General features: G+C 47.9%; 1 protein-coding gene across 1 annotated transcript; it reads right to left on the reverse strand.

Moving 5' to 3' along the window:
- Window positions 1-121: 121 nt before the first annotated feature.
- On the reverse strand, window positions 122-17972 carry LOC101136574 (keratin, type II cuticular Hb5-like). The gene is given in 11 exon segments (XM_019037859.3): window positions 122-276; window positions 2439-3088; window positions 5162-5296; window positions 6026-6061; window positions 8849-9069; window positions 10665-10790; window positions 11012-11176; window positions 11822-11917; window positions 12948-13008; window positions 14752-14960; window positions 17553-17972. Coding segments are annotated over 11 exon segments (2274 nt in total).
- Between the last annotated feature and the right edge of the window lie 9240 nt (window positions 17973-27212).

The following is a 27212-nucleotide window of genomic DNA, read 5'->3' on the forward strand; positions in this document are numbered from 1 at the left end:
TTGCCCTCAGCTCCATCTCCCCATTAGCTGTCACCATCATCAAGCAGGCGTCTGCCAGCCCCCTGCTGCCCCATCCTGCAGCCTCTTTCCCTGAGAGGAGAAGACAGGGCCCTGTGCATCCTCACTTCAGGCCCAAAGGGCTGTAGCCCCACTGGAGGCTGCTGGCTGCTTCTGAGTGCTCAGGCTGCTGCTCTGTTTGAGGTTTGCTGGCTGACACCTGGCGGGCCTCCTCCAGGTCTCTTGCCTGCTGCCTCCTTTTTCCCAGTTCTTTGGGCCCTGAGGGCATGGTGACAATCACAATAGGCCAACTTTCAATTTAGGGGACATCATTCACCCACAGGAAATGTTAAATCCCAGGGGCTGAAACATCAGGAAATGGAAATTTGAGCCCCAATTCTGCCAAGACTGCCAGGTCTCGGTGAGTCCTTGGGCAGGAAGTAGCTTTCATGCTTTGCATGTCAGTTTGGGGTCTATGAGATGAGTGGGTAGAGTCCTTACCAGGTCTGCTGCCTCCTGTGGTTCTGAGATGCTACAGTGAGTCTATACTTGGGGAAAACAGCTTAATGTTACCATGGATCTGGGCTGAGCAAAACAAAAATGACGAATCTGATACCCAAAAAATAACGGCACCATGGATTGAAAAGTCAAACAGCCAGAACCTGGGAGATAGGAATGAATTTTTTAATACATTTCCGTGCTTTGTGTGCAAATACCATTCAATAGATTCAGCTGGCCAGAGGTGCCTTTTGCTTATGGGGAGTTAAGCCTCTGCCCCAGCCCTCCTTGCAGCCAACAGCAAAAACCCACCACAGCAAGCTATTCTGGCTCAAAGGATGCTGGGGCTCCTGCAGCTCTCTCCTGATCAAAGAACTATTCCCCTCGGAATGCAAAGGGTACAGTCCAAGGGTAACTAGGGATTAACATTTTATTAGAAAGAAAAAATTCTGAAGAAGTCAAGTGACCTGAAATTGAGAGATCGAGGAAAAGCCAGAAGTTCAAGAGGCCCAAACAATAAAGTGGGCCATGGGAGTGATCCCAGATCTCTGCCCTGGGCTCCTTCCTGCTTAGAAACATCACAAACCAAGCTAACACCAGCATCAGAGAAAATCAGACCTGCTGTCTGTATTCAATTCTTATGTAAATGTTAGTGATATCCTTCCCCACAAACACACAAAGCTTCCAGAGGATTAGAAGTATGGATAACAACCCGTTCAAAGAAACAGGTACGCTTGGGATTTGTCATCTTTTCCTTTCTCCTGAAACCACTAACACTCCACCACCAATTCTCAACCCACTCTGCTTCAACCCATCCTCACAAACACCTATGCCCAAGAGAGTTCCTTCCCCCAGCCCGTGTCTCTAACTGTTCCCTGCTTCAATCTTTGGGATCTCAGAAAATAGAATTTTGTGTTACTACTCACATTAGCCAAGCAGAGTGAGAAACACAAATTAACCATATTATCAAGAAAATTACCAAGTATGTTCTGTGTAGACACGGACATGACCATGTGGGACTTAATGTCCCCTTGTCTGGGTTATTCACACCCCTGTCTCTCTCTGGGAACATGAGCATTAGGAGGTGACTGTACTAAGTGCTTTGCTCATTGAGGATCAGAGCAACAACGACATGGGCACTAAGCGCCACACTCCTTGGGTGTAGGGACATGCCAGGCGGAACAAGCAATGGGAGAGGCTTATTTCACAGAGCCTCAGGCCACCTTCCTGCCTCCCCCAACCTCCAACCCCCACCTGTGTATGCCTGGAAATCCCTGCTCATTTCCGCTTTGTTCAAAAACCGAGGGCTCCCCCATGTTGGCAGGGGAGAAGCCAGGGAGTGGGGTGAGGCCGGGACAGCATGATAAGCTTACGCATTAAAAATGAAGAAAATACCCAAGGCATTCCTAGACAAATAGCCACCCTCCACCACCATCAAAAGGAAACACAGACCCTTCCCCAGTCCACAGTCCCATGCCCCAGGGCAGCCAATGCCCCCTGAGACACCGTTTCCTCCTCAGAGTCACTCTGGTGACCCTTTTAACCTGGCTTTACTGCTGCTCAAACTTGGTGGGATCCGGACTGTGATGGGCAGGCCCCTGCAAGACCCTTTGGTCCGGGAGACAGAGACAAGGGAAGCACCACCCTACTAAGATAGACCTCCGTCCGCCCAGGTCAAGTTACTGCCTGGCCATTGTGGTCACTGAAACAGAGTCTGAAGACATCGGAAGAACTGCGTGGCCGAGGAGAACCATTCAAAGGCTCTTCTCTGTTATGTCGCCCGTGCAGTGCTGGCCCTCTGGATGCGAGAGACTCAGGATGGGAAGGCGAGTCACCGTCCAGGCCAGCAGGACTTCCTCAGCCTCGGTGGTCCGCAGGCCACCCGGGTGGGGACAGTTTACAGTGTAACAAGGGGCCTGTAGGTCCTCCCTGCAGGTCCGCACTTTGGCCCCGTCTCCCATTGAGGCCACCGTTGTCCCCCATCTCCCCACCCAGGAGAGTCAGGGGCCACACCCCTCCTACCCCCACCCTCGCTTTGCTCAGGGGTCGCCCCGTGCCCTGCCCTGCCTGCCTGCCCACCGTCACGTCCAGCCACCGGGTATCCTGGGCGCATCTCCAGATGCACGGCGCGGGCCCTGCTGGAGCCCACGGGATCAGGTCCACAGGGGCCTTGGGTCCTTGGCTCACGCAAGGTTCGCGCCTCGGCGCCTCTGGACTGGTTCCCGAGTCTTCTGCCGTCCGCCGGGATCCCGCCGCCTGCGCCTCTCTTAAACGCGCCCGCCCTCTACGCCTGGGCCCCGGCTGCTCTCCTTCACCCCTGCCCGAGACGCCCCGCGTCCCGCCCTTAGCCTCTAACCCCAGTGGTGAGGGGCCTGGGGCCTGGGCGCCGGGAGGGACGGGAGGGCGAGCTGGGCGCCACCTGCCCGCCGTTTTGGGGTAGTGGGCAGGGTGTTTGGGGGTTATTGGCTGCTCAGGGCTGCCCCGTGACATGCCCATAGCACCGTGGCCGGGGTCGGCGCCCTCCTCTCCGAAGTCTAGTTGCCTAGTGCGTCCTGGCACAGAGGTTTTATAAAGACCCTCGGGGGTCGCCCGTCTGCAGTGAATGGGATGTGGGGAGCGAACCCGCAGGTAGTCAAAAGGCCAGGCCCTGCTCCCCCAGACTCCACCCCTAGGCCGTGGTGCCAAGCCATTGCCTTGGCAGGTCCGGAGCTGATACCAGAAGGTTTGGCAATGTGCGTGAGCACCATGGAAAAGAAAAAGAAAAAAAAAACGTTTTAAAGACTTTTCTATGTCATGAGATCAGATATGCATTCTTGTGGCAAAATGTTTCCTACCCAGTCAGGCTTTAAAATAAAAAAAAAGTTCCAAATAAAATAAGGTGGGAGAAATAGTTCTTCCTGTACAACAAGTGAAAGAAAGTTGACCTTCAGAAACGCCTGTCTCCATTCATCACATACAGGTGAGACAGCCCTAGGTAGGACTTCTAGGGAACTGTCAGTTCAAGAGTAGGCCAGACACACAGTTCACCAATCAATTGCCTCTGACCAGGTTATCAGGGCAAATGCCTTCCAACCACGTGTCTGAGCTTTGATCCTGGGTTCCCATATAAAAGGCTTGTATTAACCGCCCCATGGTATGATCTGTCCGAGATTCTTGGAGAACAGAAGCTACGGGGAGATGTTTCTACAAATGCTTCTAGGAGGTCCCACTCACTAGAGGGACACTAGGAGGTCCATCTCATCTCCAAAGTGTCAGACAGCTGGTGAAGGAGCATCAGGCAGAACTCCTCCAGGAGCATCTGATGAGCCAGAATGTTTAGCCTGAGGAGCAATTAGGGAAATGCTGTGGAAACATTTATGAACAGCGGCATTCCCTAGACATGAGTTTGAATTCTGGACTAGCTGGGTAACTTAGTAAAGCTACTTCTTTGAGCCTTAATTTATTTATACGTAAAATGAGGATAATATTCTGGTTGCTGTGAGAAATTAATGAAATACATATATAATGTGCCAGACACCTAGCAGGTGTTTAACAAATACAGGCTCCCTTCCTCACCCCTTTTGTACCTTTGCCCCCACCTTGCCCTGGTGTGTGTGTGGCCCAGACCGTGGCTCCGACCTTTTAGCCGTAGACAAAGGAGAAATGCAAAGGGGCTAGACCGATCCAGTGAGAACCAGAGGGACAGTCACTTCCATGGCAAGAATTATCTGACCCTCCTCTTCCCTCTACCCACATCAACCTGTGGTTCTCAAGCTTTAGTTCTTCTAGGAATCACCTGGAAGCTTCTTAAAATACAGATTCCTGGGCTCATCCCTAGAACTTTTGATGGAGAGTTCCAGATGGAGCCCAGGATCTGCACATTTAGCAACTACCCCACAGGGATTCTGATGCAGGTGGTGGTCGGTGGACCACATTGTGAGATGCACCAAGACAGTCAGGGCTTTGGGTGGGTTGGGAAGACAATGAAGGAGGCAGGCATTAACTTGGTTACTAAGAAAAAGCCTTTTGCCATTGATATTTAATCAAGCACACCAAAAGAAAGAAGGAACCATACAGGAATCATGCAAATACAATGAACTTCCAGGCAACAAACAGTATAAACCCAGCTGATTAGCCTCCTTCAGTCTTTCAATCTGGACATATGAATAGTTGGGGGACTCTGGGAATATACAATCTCTCAGAGCAAGTGAGGAGCCCAGCTCCACACCCCCACCACCCCTCCATGCTAAGGCAGCATCTGGAGCCCCTGTCATCCGAGGGCAAAGCACAGAGATGTTCCCACATACTACACACCCTCTAGCTGGCTCCGTTCCAAGAGGATCTGGCACACAGTCAGGACTTAATAAACATCTGCTGGCCTGAAGTTAATTGGGGAAGACAATGACCGAGAAATTTATTCAAAACAAAGCCTTTCTATTTCATTCCTGAACCACAGGGAAGGGGAGAAGCAATGGAAGTGAAAATAATGTCAAACCCAGGGTTTACACAGAAAAAGTAAATCGCTAACTCCAATAAGAAGGAAACAGGAGAGTTAGTTCTGGGTTCTCTGTAAGGGGAAATTACTAAACTGACATTTGGGCATGGAAGAGAAAAGATTTCCACTCCCCAACCCACACTGCCCCCATCAGAACAGGTCCGTCCAGAGTCCCACCCCCTCTATGCAAACCGCACAGATTGGGCACTGGAGCAGGCCCCCACTGCAGAGGGGCAACACAGCGCACCACTGCTGATGGCCACACCCCCTGAGCCACGGGAGGCACTGGAGTCCAGGTCCCCGCAGACCACACCACCCTGGGAACGGCTCACACATGTGGACAGAGACACGGGTCAGAATTCTCTTCCATCTCAGACATGTTATGACCCAGAATCCTTTAGAACCAATGATTAATTATCTTCTCTGAGGGACCAGCAACATGAGTCTTTTTAAACTACAGGCAAACCTGAACCCACTGCGATCTGCTTCTTCAGGAGTGTGGTTAGCAAATTGCACACCAAACTCTACTTGGACCAGGCTGATGTTGAGACGTGTTCATATAATCTTTGAGCAAAAACTGATAGATCACACTAGAGGAGTCATCTAGAAATATGGTTTCTAGAGAGGTGAGGGAAATGGAGGGATGGGAATCAGACACCTGGCCCAGGGGCTGTGTGTACATTGGATTATTAGATAGAGATTTACAAGTTGCCTGCAGAGACCCATGTGATCAGAATATAAACCTAGCTTTTTTTCTTACTAGAACATGCTACCACTTGAGTAGTATTCTGTGTGTAACTAAAAGGCTTAAGCTATTTTTGCAGAACCAAATAGGGGTTCAGAATTTGCCCCATTCATTAACTTAGACTTCATGGATGTTCCAGATGGATCCATGTATGGTCAAATATTTGAGGTCATCAGTTTGTCTGGATCCCAGAGACATCAGCTCAGGAGTCCCTTGTCTACCACTCCACAGACAGAGGCTTGGTCATGTTAGATGCAATCTAATACTAAGATTGCTGACATCCCAGAAAGCCATGCCCACACACACCCAACTTACAGATATTGACTGAGCCCACGCCTTCACACAGCCTGCAGGGAGAGGAGAGAGTGTGCGGTTAGTGCTGAGTTCCTCTGCTTTTGCACCAAACCTATTCTCCTCCATGCTGAAGGAGGAAAAGGGCCCTGAGAGGCAGGGGGAGGCTACCCACCTGCTGCAGACAGCATCAGTATTGGTCCTGCTTGCTGGGATCCCAAAAAGACAGGAGTATGTTAGCTTACAGGATCCAAAAGGCCACTTTATGCCATGTTTGGCTTTCAGCCATGGAAATTTGGTGAACTGGGAACTAGAGATGTGGGGGGCATCCTCCTGGTCCCTTGGCTGGAAATGCCAGCAAAGCCAAAGTGGTGATGGAAGCTGCTGCTACCTAGCTAGAAGTCTCTGAGCAGGAAAAAACTTGCCTATTACTCAAACAGATTCATTTTTATACCATGATTTTAAATGGTACCCCAGACATCTACCTGATTTCATTCAATGCAGAGGGAGGCTGAAGAGTATGGTGTGGTTAAGAGCCTGGACTCTCAAGCCAGGCTGCCTGGACTTAAATCTGGCTGTGCCGCTTACTAGCTGGGTGATCTTGGGCAGGTCGCTTAACCTTTCTGTGCCTCAATTTCCCCAGCATAAAATGGGGATGATAATACCCGCCTGAAAGGATTATTGCAAAGTTTGATTGAGTTCTACATGGAAAGTGCCTAAAATGGAGACTGGCACACAGTAAGGAAATCCAATATGTTTGCTACCAACATTATAAACATCTCATTTTTGTAATCCCAGCACCTTGGGAGACTGAGGAAGGTGGATCACTTGAGCCTAGGAATTTGAGACTAGGCTGGCCAACATGGCGAAACCCTGTTTATACTAAAAATACAAAAATTAGCCAGGCATGGTGGCAGGCACTTGTAGTCCCAGCTACTCGGGAGGCTGAGGCAGGAGAATCACTCGAATCCGGGAAGAGGAGTTTGCAATGAGCCAAGATTGTACCACTGCACTCCAGCCTGGGCGACAGAGTGAGACTCTGTCTCAAAAAATATGTGTATATTATTTATGATGAGACATATATACCACTACAGTGGGCTTTTTATAAACACTCCCACCTCCCTCACACCTCTCTGCACTTTCTGTTCTGTCTCCCCTTTTGTAGCTTCCCACTTCAAACCTTTTTCCCCAGGAAAGCTCTACCCTGCCTCATTCTGCCCAGCTCAAAACACTTCTTCACTCATCTTTTGAGTGAGGATGTATGCATCTGTCTCGGTTTCCTGCCACTCAGTCTGGCATTGCCACAGCCTTAGGACTGTGCCCTTTCAAGGAACCCACAGTGCCCGTGGTGGTGCCTGTCAAACCACAATGCTGGCGACAGCTATCTCTGAGTTGAGTGGCTCTGAATGCTTTTGTTTTCTTATTTTCTGTATTGGCAGCAGTGAGCATTACTTATGTAACTAAATTAAATATTTTAAATGCCAAGAGGAGGCAGTCTCTTAAAAGGTCAATGGCCACAGTACACATAGCACAATATGCTAAATCGACTTTAAAATCACATGGATAGGGGATGTGTACTAATAATTCTGATTGAGTTATTAATCCATTAATTATTAGTATCATAATGAAAATCAGTGCAAGTGCCAGCTGCTCACTGAATGCTAGTGAGTGGGTTGGGGGCTTAAGTATCCGAATGCAGACAGAACTCCAGTGGCTTCACCCAAAGCCCCAAGGAAGCTGGCAGAAAAGTATGTGTGCTTGAGCCAAGCATGGAGCAAGTCCAGCAGCGTGGCCGGGCTGCCGTCAGTGACGCTTCATGGAAGGTTTCCAAAGCCAATCAGGCCTTTGAGTTCCCTCTTCATGGGACCAGCCCGGCCTGGCCATCATCCCATGACAATCACCTCCTCCTACTGGGGCTTACTATGTTCCATTAAAACTCACTTAATCCTGCAACAGCCTTACGAGGTGGATTTTGTGATTATCTCTGTTTTACAGCTGAAGACGCTGAGGTACAAAGAGGTCACATGCTAATAAGTGGCGGAGCTGGGATTTGAACCCAGAGTGGGCTCATGGCCTGTGCTCTTCACCTGTATACTCTACTACCCAGTCTAGACTCCCTCCCCTGAAGGGACCCAGCTAGAAACTCTAACGATGTGGCCATCCCAAGTCCAGAGGCCCATGCAACCATCCCAGGTGTAAATACACATCACTCTGCCCCACACTGGCTTCACCTGCCCTCAATTCTTGGCTCAAATTGTCAGCACAGCTTCTCCTCATCTGTTGAGAAGGCAGCCTCCTTCTGTGACAGCTTCCCTGGGCCGCTAACCCCAGGCCCTGGAGGACTGATGTATGTCTGTCTTGTCTTCCTTTGCAAGGACAGAACTTGTGCTGCTCATTTCTATTCCCTGGTCCTGAACACCACGCTATCTAGGTTGATAGGATTCTTTGCACATCCCAAATCAAATGGCCTTTAACTAATTTTCTGAATGATTCCAGCTTTAAGAACCCACTGAAGCTGATTGCAGAAACATCCTTTCAGTCAAGAGGGTAAAGTAGTGGCCTTGGAATGAGATCCAGATTCCAGCCTGAGGGGCCGTGCAGGAGGGAGAAGAGCATTGGTGGCCAGCCTGGAGACTGGTACATTTTAGGTGAGCCATTAACTGGCTGTGCTCTTGGGCAAGCCCCTTCCCCTCTCTGATGTCAGTTTCCCTATCTGCAAAATGAGGACATGGTTGGAGTCCATGATTTCTAGAGTCTTTCCCAGTTTGAACATTCTCTGCCTGGAAGATTTCAGTCCAGCTCTGAGTAGGAACGTGAAGGGACCCTGGAGCCCCTGTCCTCACCGGATCTCCTCGCCCTCCAGCAGTTTGCGATAAGTGGCGATCTCCACGTCCAAGCCCAGCTTGGAGTTCATCACCTCCTGGTACTGCTTGAGCATGCAGGCCATGTCCTGCTTGGCCTTCTGCAGGGCGCCCTCCAGCTCAGCCAGCTTGCAGTGGGCATTGCTGAGGGCTGCTTCACCCTGCTGCTCAGACTGGGCCACCGCAGCCTCCAGCTTGCAGCGCTGTGGGGATGGACAGAAGGGAAGGAGTTTGAAAAGGGTGCAGGTTGTGGGGACTCTGGTGGGTCTCCAGTGGCCTTGGTCATCCTATTTTATCTCCATTCAAAACGGTTAATTTTTAAACTTAATACTATTTAAAAGAAATACATATAAATGGAAAATTAACTAGGCAGGGACATGGCCCATTTGGATTTTTTTCCTTCATTTTTGTACACTTTATCATAAAACTGACTTGAGTTTGGCAGGTGAGCCATTAGAGGGAGGAAATGTTAGCACTGAAATAGGAATGATCATTATTAGTGATATTACCTTATACTTGTATATACCGTTGTTCGTTTACAAGGTACTTTCATAGATGTTATCTTATTTGACCTTCAAAGTTATTCTGCAAGCTTGTCACTACAGGCATTATTGTTCCCATTATGCAAATGAAGAAATTAAGACTCCAAAAAGCTGTGACTTGCCCTAAGCTATGCAGTTAATTAGCACCAAGCTCAGGTATTCAAAGGCCACTGTGCAGGGTCTCACTCTTTGGCCTGCTGAGATCATCTTGCTGAAAGAAGCTCCCATGTGCAACAACTCCGGACACACTAACTACAGCCCCTCCCTTCACCCCGCTTAAGAAAGCATATCAGAAGCAAATGAACAAAAGCACTGTTATCACGGGACAACTTCGAATCTTCTCTAATTTCACATCTAAAAAGTAAACCATTCGCATATTTCATTACTCAGCTCTTAACCATAGCAAATTACTAATGATACATCCTGTGCAGTGATGAAGAACAGCAACTCAGAAGGCAGAAGACAGAGATTAAGCCAGGCATGTGTGGGGGCACTGTGTTATGCTGGAGGTAGTATTACAAATCACTGGCGGAAGGATGGATTACATAATCTATTTTCTTATGATATGTAGAAAAATTAATTTAGAACCCTACTCACTGTGTATACAAAAAAAATAAAGTTCAGATGGATCACAGACCTAAATGCAAGAGGTAAAACTATAAAACTAACGGGGGAGAAATTTAAGAGGCTACCTCTATTACCTCAAAACCTTCTAAGTCTAAACCATTAACGGAAGAACTTAAGATGGATTTGGGCACATCCAGCTTAAAGATTTGGGCTCAATAAAGGACAAACAGACAAGTGATAGACTGAGAGAAAGTTAATTGCAATATGTGTACTGACAAAGGCTTACAATCCAGATAGAATGGACAAAGGAATACTGCAAATCACCAAGAAAAAAGAAAGGAACCACAATAGAAAAACGGGCAGATATATGAGTAGACAGGTCTTAGAAGGGGAATACAAATAACTAGTAAGTGTATGAGGAAAGATTTGATATCACTACTTAACCAAAGAAATGAAAATTAAAATAACAATTAGGTGCCAGTTTACACCTATCAGATCCACAAGAATTTGGAAGTTTGATAATAGTGGGTGTTGGAACAGGAGCCCTTGCATGCTGATTATAGTAGTGTACTCTGGCACAGCTCAAATACACGCCTCTCCAAATGGTAGCAGTCCCTGAAGATAGGAGGGAAGCAGGAACCAGACAAGAAGTGGCAGGTGTATGGAGTGGGGTCTCGGTGCCCCCCAACCTGCTGCTTGGCGTTCTCCACCTCTGCCGTCAGCCTCTGGATCATGCGGTTCAGCTCGTTGAGCTCATCCTTGGTTCTGCGGAGGTTCTCACCCTGTTGGGTCACTGTGGCCTTCACCTCCTTGCACTGCAGGTTGAGAGGCAAACACGCAGAAATAATGGCTAGAGGCTGCTGTCCCTGACCCAATCAGCCAGCCTGCTGTTCCACAGCTCTCCCGCCTTCTGGCCCTGCTCTACCCAGGACCTCAGCGGCAGCCCCTCTAGAGTGCAGGAGTGCGTTTCCCAGGGAAACTCGAGGCTCACAGCTATCCTCCTGTCTCAGTGGGGCAGCCCTGCCCTCCAGACTACCTTGGTTTGGTATCAGGTCTCAGCCTCCACCCGGCTGCAGCTGGCAATATCATCATACTGAGCCTTGATCTAAGCCACAACCAAGTCCATGTTGAGCTCCCAGCTGTTGTCCATCTTCACCACCATGGAGGTGTCAGAGATTTGTGATTGAAGGAGGCAGATTTCCTGTAGAAGACAGCAACCAGTGCCCTCAGCTCCAAATCCCCTTCTGATCCTATCTCCTCAGGAAATTTAAAAAAAAAAAAAAAAAATCCCAACTCTGAAATTAGAAAACTACCAGCAAGTCAGGAAAATTTTAAAACTGTAGCTCTAAGAGGAAAAGGCTGGAATTGGGACTGTGGCCTCAAAGCAATGAGTAACGTGGAATTCTACTAATACAGGGATCAACAGAGCTGGATTTATGTGTATGCCATCACCCTGGCTCACCCCACCTTGGGGCCTGAATAATCCAGATCAGCTGTAGCTCTATGCACAAATCTAATCAACCAGATTGTGGCCAGAGGGAGAGGCCTGGATTATCTGCTTGGGTTTTAACACTACCTAAATTAATAAATTAATTGTCAGATCTCCACTTCATGACATGGGAATTAACCACTTTCTTTCAAATCATCTTAAAGGAAGGGCATCACCCAGTTCCACCCGAACAAGAGAAAAATCCCCTCTGGTCACATAAGGAAAAATATCCAGGCCTAGGAGAGTCAAGAATGTACAGCTTTCCTAGAACCCAGGAACCAGGACAGGCTACACTCCAAGGAAACCCTCCCCTGTCCCCTCTCTCACTTGCTCTTCCAGAGATGGGGAGAGATTTACCTCCTCGTAGAGTGACTGCAGGAAGACTGACTCCTCCTTCAGCGGCTCCACATTGGCCTCCAGGTCCGTCTCGCACAGATAGGCACAGTCTACATCCTGGTGGAGATAGACACAAGAGGATGTGGAGTGACCTTTGTCCCCCTCACTGTGCCCCTGAGCCTCGGCTCTCCTCAGCGGGCCCTGAGGCCACCTCCTGGCCCACCTCTCTGCCTCTGGCCTGACCCTGCCCAGCCACCCTGCACTTACAAGTCTAACCTAGACTTCTGATCTTCACCTTCAGGGACCCCTTAGAAGGGACAGAGCCTTTGTTGTCTGCCAGTGATGTTACCTCCCATTGCATAAATGAGACCACCTGGGGAAATGAAGTGGAGAGCCGAGGACCTTGCCAAAGAAGGAAGCCTCATACCACGGCCCAGAACGTCAGGCTGCTGCCTCCCAGCCAGACTGACCCACAGAGCACAAGCATGTGACAGTCACAGAGCCTCTCTGTAGGTTGTCCTCAGAGCCCAGGCCAGGAAACAACCAGCACTCAAATAGCTGACTCTCCTGCCTGAGACCAAGGCCAAGCCTCTATTGGCAGATCTGTCACCAGCCTTCACTCCACCCTGTGATACTCACAAATAAGGAGGCTGGCAAGCAAGCACATTACTTGTTAAAGAACATTCACATGCACTTTCACTCAGCAACATGAAACAAAAGGGAAACCATTCACAGTTTTATTCCCCAGGGCTTTTCCATCACCACCAATTGCACTGAATGATGGTCACACTTTGAAATCATTAACAAGCTGAGAACCAGCCCCTAGTCTGGGATAACAGGGGGAGGCAATGCCCGCAAAAAAGCAAGACGGAATTAAAATTGAACATTTCAGCCAATCCAGTAGTTTAAAAAAAGTCAAGCAGGAGCATGGTGAGGTTTTCTTTTTATGAAGGCTCTATCGGCACTGTCTGTATTCCTGCATGGGCTCTACGACGGCTTCTGCAACCAAACTAGCCCACCTTCTTGTGCCAGGGGCTCCAGTGCCTTACCACCAACAATTGGGCTAATGGGAACCTGACAGGACCCACAGCATCAGAGCGTCCGGTGTCCAGGATTTAATTCTTCCCACGTGAGAACAGTTACTCACCTTCTTCAGCATCATGAACTCGTTCTCAGCTGTGGCCCTGAGGGCCAGCTCTTCTTCATACCTGAGGAGAAACAACCCAGGTGGAAAGGCCCCTGGGACTGAGGACCTGGCCAGGCCAGAGCCCAGGTGTGCCAAACTCCCTGGTTTTCTCCTTTCTCTGTGCCTTTGGAGAAGAAGCTTTGCCTCTCTGGACTTCTATTTCCTAGCCACAAAGAACCCATTGGAAGGACACTGGACTTGAAGTCCAGGTCCCTGGTATCTGGTCCCAGCTTAACTGAAGTTGCTGCAAAACCTGAAGCAAGACATTTAATCTCTTTGTGTCTTGGTCTAAATCACCTGAGGTGCAGTGAGTCACTCAATAAATATTTGTGGAATTATTTAAAAACAGACAGATATTCCACAGAGCCTTTAAATTCTACACTGTACAAAACATAAAGCTCTATGAAGCCATCCCCATGAGGTTTTATTCCCCCTGCCCCAATATCCAAGGACTTGAATTCCTAGAAGCAACCCCTTGTTCAAGCCATTCCCCCACCCTCCTCCATCAGCCCAGCCCTCTTCCTCTTGCCTGTGAGATTGTAGCCCGGGAGCAGCCCTGCCCCCACAAAGAAACCAGAGTTCCCAGAGCCCAGAGCATGGTTTTCATAACTTTATTATTATTTTTTTTTTTTTGAAACAGAGTTTCGCTCTTGTTGCCCAGGCTGGAGTGCAGTGGCGTGATCTCAGCTCACTGCAACCTCCACCTCCCGGGTTCAAGTGATTCTCCTGCCTCAGCCTCCTGAGTAGCTGGGATTACAGGCGCCCACCACCACACCCAGCTAAATTTTTTTTGTATTATTAGTAGAGACGCGGTTTCACCATGTTGGCCAGGCTGGCCTTGAACTCCTGACCTCAGGTGATCCACCCACCTCGGCCTCCCAAAGTGCTGGGATTACAGGCATGAGCCACTGCGCCCGGCCTGTTTTCATAACTTTTGAATTCCATGGTCATTTGGGGCTACAGTAAACACTCAGTTCTATAATTACCAGCCTGCACATCCCCAGAGTGGGAGACAGAACTTGACGCCTGCACACTGAGGATTGTGTCTACATTTGCTTCACCCCAAGGGACATGAGGACCCACTGCTGGGTCCAGCCAGATGGTAAAACCTGAACTTCCAAGAATCCCAAGCAGGGTTGGAATTACCAGGATTGATTGAGGTCAAAATCACCCTTCACTCTGTCTGTATCTACAAGGTAAGTACAGTGACCTGGTGAGTTTAGACTAGGTAATGAACAAGCTAAATAACTCAGGAAAACCCAAATTTACATTGGTATTTGAATTGTGGAGCCCTGCAGAACGATAACCTGATGGTTTATCTGCAGAATAAATAAAGGAAGAATCCAAGTTCATCAGATATTTGGAATGGCTTCAGCCAATTCATTTTCAGATACCTCTCCAGGGCCTTTCCCTTTCCCCCCGTCCTAGCTCTGACTGCTCCGGGCTCCTCCTCTCCAGCCCTGCTGGCCTTGCTCCTCCTGTTTCATTTGTTCCTATCTCTTCATCTCTGCATCATTCTGTACCCTGAATGTGTGTCCCATCCCTCCCAGACAGGGAACTCTTCTCTAAATCTTTTCCCAGCCCCCAGCACAGGGCTGCAAGAACTAGGAGCTGACACGAGATAAAGCAGACGGTAAAGCAAAAGTGTCTGATAGCTTGTCAGGGCAAACCTGGCCTTCAGCAGTCTCAGCTTCTGGAAGAGTTGTGTGAGCTCAGCTAAGACTGACTCCACTGCCTAGAACCATCCCAGCCCTGTCATGCTCACTTCTTCTTGTAGCCCTCCAGCGCCTCCTGCATGCAGTTGAGCTCTGAGACCAGCCTGCCACTGTCGGCCTCCACGCACTCAGCCTCCCGCCGCAGAGTCGCCATGTAGCCCTGCAACAGGGGCTCCAGGTTGCTCTCGCAGCACTTGCGGTTCTGGTAGAACTGCAGCTTGGTCTCCAGCAGTTTGTTATGCTGCTCCAGGAAGCGCACCTGCCATTCAGGAAGGAGGAAAGAGACTGAGGGGAAAGCCTGAGAGCAGGTTTTGCCTGGTCCCCCAGAGCTCTTTCTGCCCTTGAGGATGGCCCCCGCCCTGCAGCAGCCTGTGACCTTCCCCAGGAGGCCAAATTATTGGCAAAGTCTGAAAGTGCAGGTCACAAGTAGTCCCCAAGTAACTTCTCTCCACCCACCCCCCTTCCCAGAAAGAGCATACTATTTATAAACGTTCGTTTATTCTACACAGAATGAAATTAACATCCTGCAGAAATATTTCATACTATGCATAGTAGGCAAATAATGATCCCCCCAAAGGTGCCTGCACTAGAGGGATTTGAAACATGAGAAGGACTCAACCCGCTATTATGGCTTTGAAGATGGAGGAAGAGGGGGCCACAAGCCAAGGAATGTGGATAGCCTCTGGAAGCTGAGAACAACCTCCAGCAGCCAGCCAGCAAGAGAACAGGGACCTCAGTCCTGCAACCACAAGGACCTCAATTCTGCCAAAAGCCTAAATGTCCCTGGAAACAGATGCTCCCCTGGAGCCTCCAAAAAGAAATGCAGCCCTGCTGATACCTTAACATCAGCCTTTGAGGTAGTAAATTTGTGTTGTTTTAAGCTGCTAAGTTTGTGGGCACTTGTACAACAGCAATTTTTAAATGTACATACCATGACTCTTCCTTACCTCTGGTGCTGGGGCACTGAAGCCCAGGACAGAGTATCCCAGACCAGGAATTAGGAGACCTCTCACTCTAACTCTGCCACCAACCAGACCGCTTTGCCTCATTCTCACTGAATTGCATTGTAAAACAAGACAGGAGAAATACATTAGCAGTGGTACACTGGCAGCTCCAGGCCCTATCAGGCCCACAGGCATGTCTTACTTGCCTTGCACACTGTTTTATAGAGATCTGATTAGTTGCCAACACTTAATAACTGAGTGGTTTCAAGTAAGAATCTGGATCTCTCTGACCCTCTTGACATACCAGAAGTTCTGGCAAGGCTAGGTAGGCCTGTGGCTGGAGTGAGCAGCAGCTACTGTCCCTCTAGGTGGGCATGCCTCTCAAGTTTGGCTTCATTCATGGGACCCGCCAAGCCCCCGTTGAAGTTTGCATTTACCAGCCCTAAAGCAGGTGATTTCTTCTCCAACCCTAACCTCTTGGGAGTACAAGCCTGGTACAAACCCTCAACTGTCTAATTGTCCGTGCTTGAGGGACAAGGAACAAAAACTCTGATTATCCAAAAGGCATCTGCCTTGGATTTTAACATGCAGACCCAGGTCATGGGGCAGCCCTCTGGCAGGATTAAACCCACCATATCAATGCACTTTGTAGTCTGGAGCTCAATGCAGTTTGGAGCCTGCAGGAAGAAGGCTGGAGGGAAGAGGGTGGCCATCAGCAACCCCAAGGGAGGGAAAAGCCAGCCTGGTGCAGTGGTATAAGTTCCTCTCCCCAGACCCAGAACTGGCTCCTCTCAACGGAGAGAGCAGCATTCATGGGTGATGCCCAAAAGGCCACATGCAGAGACCCCTTTGAGCATGCACTCTCAGGGTTCTCACTGTGCTTTTGAGCAAATTAGGAAAAGATGCCTCCAGCCCCCTGCCAGGGCACATGGCTCTGCAAGCAAAGCCTGGGCTGGATTTCAACCTCCCCTGTTCTTGCTAGGTGTCCTTGTGCAATGAATAACCTGCCTAACTCTACGGTGAGCTTCTTTGTGCTTTTGGAAGGGAAGAGTAATCTGGACAGCCAGCGGTATGTTAACAATGGACGCCCAGCACCTCTGTGTGCAGATATGCCCACTTCTGATGTAGCGTTGATCTGAGAGCAGAACTTCCACCCACCATCGCCCTGGTTTGTGCCTTCTTATGCAGTCCCAGGGTGTAGATATACACACCATTCAGCCTGGAAGACGAGCTTCTCCTCCTTTAAACTTTGGTGGCTGTCCTCCCCCAAAGACTGTGAGCTCCTAGGGAGGGCATCATTAGGTTAAAGGAAACCAGAGCTATACACTCAACCAGGAGGACTCTGAAACTGCAGCATCAGAAAAGTCAATTCAACAGCCTCTCCCCGGACCATGCTTTAAGTTTCTCAACTCACTGCCTTTAAACTATGCATGTGCTGCAGGGTATAAAGTGCCTCAGGCAGAAGTCCTAAGGGTTCACAGCCTTCCTATGATGTCCCCACCACGGAGGAGCAGGCAAGGAGCCTCTGACCCCTCTGCATCCTGGCTCCTGCTCCATGCTAGGGACGGTAGCATCTCCTCTAAGGGGGAGGTCAGACAGGCCTAGGCAGAGTGGCCCGCTCTGCCACACTGTCCTACTGCATGCCGGTGAGATCGGGAAGATGAACGGCGCACACACATCATGCCTGTGAGCAGCAGCAGCAAACACCCCTCTTCTGTCTGGTGGTTTCAGATTCATTTTGCATTTGACTGACATGGCAACATTTGGAAACCAAGACCCTGATTCAGCCACGTTCTCACGGCCACGTGCTAGTCAGTAGCAGGAGAATTTGAACCAACCTGTCATCGGGTTCCAAGTCCCTTTCCCCTTCCTAAGCCACAGTCCCAGGAAACAGCTCACAGACCCACCTTGTCAATGAAGGCAGCAAACTTGTTGAGACACTTGATGTGCTCCTTCTCCTCATGCTTCACACACTGGGCATTGGGGTCGATCTCTAGGTTGAGGGGCGTGAGGAGGCTCTCGTTGATGGTAACAGATGTGATGCGGGGTGGGCTAGGCCTGCAAAGGCCCCCTGCCCAGTAGCCAAACCTGCCCCTGCTGTGTAGGGGCCATCTACAACTCACCGCGATCCGGGGAGACCCCACCGTACACAGGCTCTGACTGCCAAAGCCTCCGAGGCGCCTGTAGCCTAGCCCCCCGGGGCTGACCCCATGATGGGCCATGGCACTGACACAGCTGTGATACCCAGGCTTGGGCACAGTGGCAGAGCGGGAGCTGAAGTTCTTGACCCCACAGCCAGAGCTGATGTGGCAGGATTGGCTCGCCATGCCTCTGTTCTGCGGGACAGTCCCCTGGACTGAGGATTGAAGGATGACACGGTCTCACATGGGAGGCCTGTTACTGCTCCTGCCTTTTATTGGGCAGGGGACAGGCCTCCTGACAACATAAAGGCAGAGAACATTATTAATGCCATTTATGAGCATAGGAACCTCCCGCTAGGCAGACCGCAAGGGAAACTGAAACCTGCCTCTTTTAATAGGCATATCAAAGAGACCCTGCTTCCCAATAAACCTGCCCTTGCCATTCCAACCTCACAGGCCTAGACATATCTATCAAGCCCCTAATTCCCCTCCAACCTGTGAGAGGACCAGGAATCATCATCTCACCAGTCAAGTCGAGGCTTGAGCCAGCACATTCTTGAAACTCCAAGGGTCCTATGTCCCACGAAGTTCCCACCAAGCCCATCCTTTCAGGTTAGGCACTTGTGGGGCAGACCCTTCAAGCCTTTCCCTATGATTGCTATTAGCTACAGTTCGTCTTATAGGGTGGCCATTGGACTTTGTGTTGCTCCCCTTGAAGGCAGAAGTCATGTCTGTTCACCTTTATATCCCCTCTGGCAACTAGTAAATACCAGGTCCCCAGGCAGCCTTGGTTGAAATGAATGGACTGGACTCAGGAGGGAGTGGCCAACATCTGCAGAGCATCTTTATCTAGTCCACAAACACTGACTGACCCTCTACTATGTGCCGGGCCCAGTCACTGGCCTCAGGAGCCGGCCTGGAGCAGGTGCCTTCATTTGGCAGGTAAGGTCCCACCAGAACAGGCCCTCAACTACAGGCTGGGGGAAATAAAGCTAGGTGGACAGTTTGCCTTTGGAGAACCTGACCTCACTGAAGAAACAGAGGCAGGGAAGAGTCACAGCCAGAGAAAGAAAGATGACCAGGTAAGGGGCACAGATAGCATGTTCTTAGCCTTCCTAGGAACGTCACTTGTAGCTGGCCAGAGGGTCACAGAGGAGGCAAGACCGAAGTCAGGTCCCAGAGGATGGCAACTCTTCAGGGAGAACAGAGGCGGGGGTGCAGAGTCTCCAGGCAGAGCACAAACCTAATTCCCAGAGAAATAAACCAATGCATGAGATCCTTCAAAAAGCAGGGCCCTTGGCCAGGGACAGCCCACCCCTGCCTCTCACCCCATCCTATAGGGCACTTTCTGTGTCACACCAATAACAGGATGGAAATGGGACTTAATGGGGAAAGTGCCTGCCTTTTTATACAGCACAGCAGCAGTCTGGAGGCAATTATGCCAAACCGCCTCAGCCCCAGGCCCTTGAGTAGAGCTCTCTGTGCGTGAAGACAAGAATAAAAAACAATCTTCTGGAACTCTCTCTCAGAGAAACAGGCTTGAGGAAGGGGCACTAGAAAAGAGCCAAACACCACAGGAAAGAGTAGGAGTCTTCCTGGTCTTTTTCTCTCACATGTGTGCACACACATACACATATACATGCACACACATGCATGCATGCACACATTCCTCACAAGAGAAAGACACAGAGGACAGAGTCACATGCTAGGAGCAGAGCGTAAGGATGGACGCAGAGGGAGCAGGTTCCAGCCCAGCCCCAGGAAGCATCAGTCTGAGATGAGGGCCTTGTTTCTGCACCTGCAGCACAGAGCTCCAAGGGGAACCAAGACAGCAGAGGAGGCCTGGGGAGGCACCCTCACCGCTTGCTGGCCACAGAAGGACAACTCCCACACTAACCCTAACCCATGGGGAAGAGTTGAGTGTGTCTGAAGGTGAGAGGGTTCCTCCATGGTGGACACACTAAACAAGGGAAGCAAAATAGAAACCGGAGTTCAAAGCTGATGCTCTGGAGGGGCCTGTCTCGTGCTGGTCTCTATTTGTTTCTTTCAGTCAACCAGCATTTACTGAGCACCCACTATATGCCAGGCACCTTTAGATAAACTGGGAATATACCAGTAAATAAAATAGACAAAAACACATACTTTTGTGGGTTCACATTACAGTGGGAGAGACAAATTGTAAACTTAGATAAATAAATTATATGTTGGATGGCGATAAATGTTACAGAAAGAAGAAAGAAACCAGCTAAGGGAAATCAGGAGAGCTGGAAGAAAGAGTGGGTACAATTTTGGCTGTGGTTATTGTAAGCTCCACTGAGAAGGGGACATTTGGACAAAGGTTTTAAGGGGGTAAGGGCAAGCCACATGTGCCGAGGAAAGAGCTTGTGCAAAGACCCACAGTGGGAACAAACAGGCCTGGTGTTCCCACCAAGAGCAAGGAGGCTGGTGTGGTTTTTGCAGTGAGAGTGAGGGAGTGAGTATGGGCATGGTCAGAGAGATACAGCGATGAGGAGTCTCCACACAGGTCATGGAAGGCCAGTGAGCTGTTGTAAGGACATCTGTTCCCACACAGAGTGCGGTGTAGAGCCTTGGAAGGTTTTGTGCACAGGACTGACATGACCCGACTTGTTTAAATGATCACTCTGACAGCTGCCTGGGAAACAGACTGTAGGCGACGTGACAGTGAAAGGAGGGAGAAGGGTCAATCCTAGGAGATGGCAGAGGCTCCTGCCAGGGAGAAGGGTATGAGAATCCCTGGAGGGCGTGAGAGGTGGCCAGCTATGGATAGAATTTGAGGAAAGAGCCAACTAGATTTCTTGACTTACTGGATTTGAGATGTGAGCCAGGGGGAAGAGTCAAGAACGCCTCCACACTTTCTGGTAGGTTAAACTTGTCTCTGCAACAAAGATAAGCAGTAGCACACTGAGACAAATGCCAAGGCGAGTGCCCCAAATGCTCATCGTGGCTTTGCTGACTCATGCAGCCTGGCACAAGTCACCTACCCTCTCTGGTCCCCAGTGTTCTCAACTGTACAAGCAAGAGTTGGACCAGCTGACTTTCAACATTTCCTAAGGAAGCCATGCAGTCTCCTTTTTGTTGGAAATCCTTGAGAGTCACCTTGGCATTTGTCCTCTTTCCAGGCTTAAGAAGCAAGAGATCACTATCTATCCAACCTCAGAGCCCCCGTCTTGTTCCCTAAGTACCAAGATTTCTTTTTTGTTTTTTTTTTGTTTGTTTTGTGCGTGTGCTTACATTTTCAACCCAGTCTGATCGAGGAATAATTGTCATACAAAAAGCTATACACATTTAATCTATACAACTTAATGAGTTTGGAGATGTGTACACACTAGTGAAACAGTCACCATAATCTATGTGATAAATCTATCCATCACCTCCAAAAGTTTCCTTCTACCCTGTTTATTTATTTATTTATTATGTGATAAGAACACTTAACATAAGATCTACCTGCTGAGCAAATTTTTAAGTATACAATACAATATTTTTAACTATGGCACTATGCTGTACAGTAGATCTCTCAGACTTATTCATCTTGTATAACCAGCACTTTTTATAGTTATACGGTTCTATTTTGAGCTGATAACTTCAATCACATGCAAAAACTCTATACTTGTACTCCCTCTCCCCAACACTCTATGTCAGGATTCACTTCTTTTTATATTGTGTATCCATTAACCAATTTTATGGTCATAGGTTATTCCTCATACTTTTGTCTCTTAACCTTTATGCTAGAGTTAAAAGTGATTTACATATTACTAATGCAATATTATATTATTCTGAATTTGTCTATATATTTATCTTTACCAGTAAATTTTATATTTTTCTGTACTTTCAGCTTGCTCTTTAGCATGCTCTTGTTTCAATTTGAAGAACTCCCTTTAGTACTTATAAGGCAGGGCTAGTGATAACAAACTCCCTCAGCTTTTGTTTGTCTGAGAAAGTATTTATCTTTCCTTTATTTTTAAAAGACAATTTTGCCAAATATAGTACTTTTTGGTTGGTGGCAAAGTAAAAACTTTTGCTTGGAGCAAAGTAAAAACTTTGCACACTTTGAGTATATCATCCCACTTTTTCTAGCTTGCAAAGTTTCTGCTGAGAAATCTGCTAATAGTCTTGGGCAGTGAGGAGGAAATTTCCCTTGAAAGTGATGAGTCATTTTTCTCTTGCTACTTTCAAAATTATCTTTTTGTCTTTGACTTTTGACAATTTAATTATAATGTGTCTCAGTGTAGACCTCTCCAGGTTCAACTATTTAGGGTCCTTTGGGCTTTATGAATCTGGATGTCCATTTCCTTCCCCACATTTGGAAAATTTTCAGCCATTATTTATTTCAATACATCTTTTGTACATTTTCTCTTTTCTTTCTAAAACTCCTGTGATGCATATATTGGTTTGTTTATGGTGTCCTGTAAAAATCCCAGAGTTTTTGTCACTCTTTTTTTTTTTCTTTTTCTTTCATTCCTCTGACTGGCTAGCTTCAAATGACCTGTCTTTGATCTTGTTGATTCTTTCTTCTGCTTGATTGCATAGGTTGTTGAAGCTCTCTACCGAATTTTTCAGTTCAGTAACTGTCCTTCAACTCCAGAAATTCTGTTTGGTTCTTTTTTGTGGTTTCTATCTCTTCCTTGAACTTCTCATTTTATTCATGTGTTGCTTTCCTAATTTTGCTTAGTTGTCTATTTGTGTTCTCTTGTCATTAACCAAACTTCTTTAAAACTATTATTTTGGGCCAGGCACGGTGGCTCACACCTGTAATCCCAGCACTTTGGGAGGCTGAGGCAGGTGGATCACCTGAGGTCAGGAGTTCAAGACCAGCCTGACCAACATGATGAAACCCTGTCTCTACTAAAAATACAAAAATAAGCTGGGTGTGGTGGTGGGCACCTGTAATCCCAGCTACTCGGGAGACTGAGGCAGGAGAATCACTTGAACCTGGGAGGTGGAGGCTGCAGTGAGCTGAGATTGTGCCATTGCACTCCAGCCTGGGTGACAGAGCAAGACTCTGTCTCAACAACAACAACAACAACAACAACAAAAACAAACAAAAAAAAAAAAACCATTATTTTGAATTCTTTGTCAAGCAGATCATAGATCTTCATTTCATTAGGATCAGTTACTGGGGCTTCATTTTCTTCCTTTGATGACATCATGTTTCTCTGATTTTTCCTTATCTTTGTAGCCTTACATTGATGTCTGTGCATTTGAAGAAGCCGTCACCTCTTCCAGTCTTTTTAGGCTGGCTTTGGCAGGGAAAGCCCTTCAGCAGTCACCCCAGTCAGCAATCTGGGTGGGCCTGGTGCCAGAGTCTACAGGAGGGTGTGCTCAGTGCCAGGGTCCTCAGACAAGTGGGCCTGGTGCTCGGGTCCAGAATCCATAAGCAGACCTAGTGACGGGGTCCTCAGGTGGGGCTGGTGCTGGGGTCCACAGACTGGCAGGCTTGGTGTCAAGGCCCATAGGTAGGCCCAGTGCCAGGGTTTGTGGGCAGATAGGCTTGGTGCCAGGGTCTGCAGCTGAGTGGGCCTGGTGCCAGGATCTGGGATCATCAGTGGGGCCTGGTGCCAGGGTCTACAGATGGACCTAATGCCAGGGGCCAGAGTCTATGGTTATATGGGCTTAATGCCAGGGTTTGTAGAAAAGTCAGAAGTTCACTTCACTCTCCCTTTCACAGCAGAACTCTCAGGCTGAGAGGATCTCTCTCTCTCTCTCTCCCTCTCTCTCCCTCTCTTTGCTCTCTGCATTGTGCTATGTAAGCTTGGGGGAGGGGTGACATCGGTAAAAAGAAGCTGTCCTTCTTACCCTTTGTCAATACACGTTACATCTTTTCTTATTTCTTTGCTCTACACAGGTGCTGTAACCTCTCACCTGGATTCTAGAGCTCTTATAAAGATATTTTTGTCCATAGAAGGTTGTTAAATTGGTATTTCTCTGGGGACGTCAAGGTCTGGAACTATCCCACTATCTTGCTGACATCACTCTCCCAATATTTCTTGTAGTTGTTCTCCATCATTTCTACACGTTTTTTTGGTCCCCCTGAATGTGATATTATCTGAGCCCTAGGCCTCTAAGCCATCAAGATGAAGCCTCAGTGTCATGCCTTTGACCTCTAGCTCACCAAATGACATTCTCCTGCTTTTCAAGAGTGACCATTTTCACTCTGATGAGGAAGAAAGAAGCAAATTAGGCCCCAAGTGCTTTCCTTTGCTTCTTCTATTTGCTACTGTCACACTCTCTTCCTCAACCAATAGATCTGTTCCTCACCTTGTGCCCCATTCCTCACCTGTGCATCCCTGAGCTGCTTCTGGTTTCAAGAATTACTTGCAGAAAATAAAAGCCAACTTACTTTGTTGTCTTTGAAATTGATATTATGTAGCCTGCCTTCAGGCTGTTATAAAGGTAGCCTTTTAAAATCTGGGTTCAGGCCAGGCACAGTGGCTCACACCTGTAATCCCAGCACTTTGGGAGGCCGAGGTGGGTGGATCACTTGAGGTCGGGAGTTTGAGACCAGCCTGACCAACATGGAGAAACCCCATCTCTACTAAAAATACAAAAAAATTAGCTGGGTGTGGTGGCGAATGCCTATAATCCCAGCTACGGGAGGCTGAGGCAGGAGAATTGCTTGAACCCGGGAGGCAGAGGTTGTGGTGAGCCAAGATTGCACCATTGCACTCCAGCCTGGGCAACAAAAATGAAACTCCATCTAAAAAAAAAAATCTGGGTTCAAATATCTCTTTCTTTAGCAACATTGATTTCTTTACATGCCTAGCTCCTTCCTTTTTCATTAAAATTATTTATGAAAATACCTGCAGAATTTTATTTTGTATTTCTTCCTAGGGTCTCTTACTATGTGTCATACCAATAATTTCTTGAAATTTAATTATAAAACATACTTTTCTAGAGTTACGGTCCAAAAATGTTCTTCCATTGCTGTGATGGAAAAGCAAGGAACAAGGTCTCTTTCTCTTAGGTTTATTTATTGTCATATCAGCAATTAGAGCTTTTTGGACCAGGAAAGCACTTAGTCTCATGGATTCCTCTGCCCTCTGGGAGATAAAACTGTTGGGGAGGGACCTCAATAATTGCAGGCGCTCTGTTCCTAACATCTGTGTTCAGGTATCTGGCATGTATTCTGATACAGGAAATTGTTCATTCAACAATATTAAAGCCTTACAGTCTGTAGTTTTTAAAGCATCATCTCCATTCTCTGGTGAGGTAGTTTTCTGTGCAGTTTTGCTGCTTAGAAAAAGAAGCAAAAGTATTTATCATCACTTAAATACTTCCTTCCTTGATTTCATAAGATTTTCAAATGCCTTCTTCATAGTCTGTCCTTAAGTCATGAGTTCCACCCCAACAACCGATGAATTTACAATTATCTCTTTTTGTTAACATTCCATGTTTACCTGCTAATTCCCTATATTCATCATGATTTTTCAGAATTCAAGGAAGACCCATGTCTCAGCAATTTAGATGATGGGGGAATATGATGAGGCTACCTGAGGACATTAGGGAGAAAAGACATCTATCTCAGCAGTAGCATCACGGTGTGCAGACTAATGGAAGAAGGCTTATCATTGTTCAGTATCAACAGCATCTCCAGTAGCCCACGTGGGGTGTCATCTTCTCAGGAGCAGCTCCCCCAGCTTTCTCTGAGAGGGCTGTGCTTGTATATTCTCAAAGATAGAAAACTGGGTTGGGCTAGTAGATCTGCATCTCATATGCAACACCCCTGTTAGGCAGAGTCTCCCATCAAGACTGGCTTTCTCCCTGATATCCATGCTGGTCATGGTTACCTCTGGCCCAATTTCTGGCCTAATCTTGCTAATCTCATATCCAGGGTCACGCAGCACAAAGCATGGCAGCTTTATAGAGAGATAAGCATCTGGGAGCACTTTCCCCAGAAGGACCTAAGTGCAGGGCAGGCAGAATGTCCTGGATAACCAAATGCATTATTGTATTCATGTAGTGTAAACAAAGCTAGCTGCTGTTTAAAAAAAAAATGTGTAATATCCCAGGTGATAAATCATCAAAGGGGAATGGAGGATGGAAGAAGTCTGCTCTGATGGGGAAGAATTTATTACCATTGACATTGTTTAGAATTGCTGGTGATTGGTGATAATGAAGACCAATTTTTAGTCTATTTTATTATTGCTGTTAAATTCTGTAAAAAAAAAAAAAAAACTTACTCCTTATGGTCTATACCTAGGGTGGAACAGTCCCACTGCCCCTACACACAGCCCTATACACCACTGAATGGCTCAAACACAATAAAAGTTTATTCTTTGCTCACTTAACACTACTGAGAGTGTACAATTGTCAGTAGGGCAACTCTCTTCCAAATAGTCATTCAGGAACCAAGTTCTGACGTTGCGATTCTTTACCTCACCTTGCAAGATACAGCAAGCCTTTGAGCTGTAGGATGCTGGATAAATTGCCAAAGAAAAGCTAAGAATCTTCTATTCTAGGGACTAAGAGAAGAATGCACTACGTGGCCTTTCTCTTTTGCCTCCAGCTTAAGTATAGCTGGATTTTTTACTAACATTGGCAACATTATGAGGGTGTTCAAAAAACAGAAACAAAAAACCCCAGATGGGTAGATCTCAGCTTGGATCTTCTGATATGCTCAGCTCCTGAAGGAAAGGTGACAATTTTTGGCCATACTCCCCAGATGGGAAACCACCAGGACTGGAGGTCTCTGTCAACAGAGAACGAAACTACAAAGGGAGCCCCACTCATGGCCCACCCAAACTGCCCTGCCTGGCATTCATCTTTGGCAGCCAGCCTTTACTCAGTAGCTACCTGGATGTGCCTGGTGATGGTATCATGGCCATGCAAGCTGGTGCTCTGTGGCCTATAGGTGTGACATAGTGGTCACTGAGTGCCTATCTTCCTCCTCATCCATGAGTCCTTGGCCCTACCTCATCCACTCATCCATCCATTCAATCTATATTACTTATCCAGTGTCTGTCACCACACTAGACACTGGTGACACCAAGATGGACCACAGCCAGTCCCTGCCCTCATGAGTCTCACAGTTACTGCATAAGATGGAAAATCAAACATCTGCAGTACAGTGTGATGACTACTGTAACATCTTAATAGAGATGTTCAAAGATGCCCGGCTCTGTTGAAAGGAAATGACGCCTGAACCAAGTCTTGAGTTTCCAGACCCAGGGGATAATGCATACAAAGGTAGAGAGGCATGATCAAGAATGACCCTCGGAGAAGTGCAGTTGAGCATAGTTGGAACAGAGTGTTTCCCTGCAGCGTGATGAGAAGTGAGGTTGGAAACAGGCCAGGACAGGACACAGAGGCCTGTGTGCCACCCCTAGGAGTTTGGACTTTCTCCTGTCAACAGTGAAGAATTTTCATTTCTTCTGTGTGGTAGTGACACAAAGAAGTGGGTGGATCAGG

This window comes from Gorilla gorilla, chromosome 10, assembly GCF_029281585.2.
Source record: "Gorilla gorilla gorilla isolate KB3781 chromosome 10, NHGRI_mGorGor1-v2.1_pri, whole genome shotgun sequence".
NCBI lineage: Eukaryota > Metazoa > Chordata > Mammalia > Primates > Hominidae > Gorilla > Gorilla gorilla.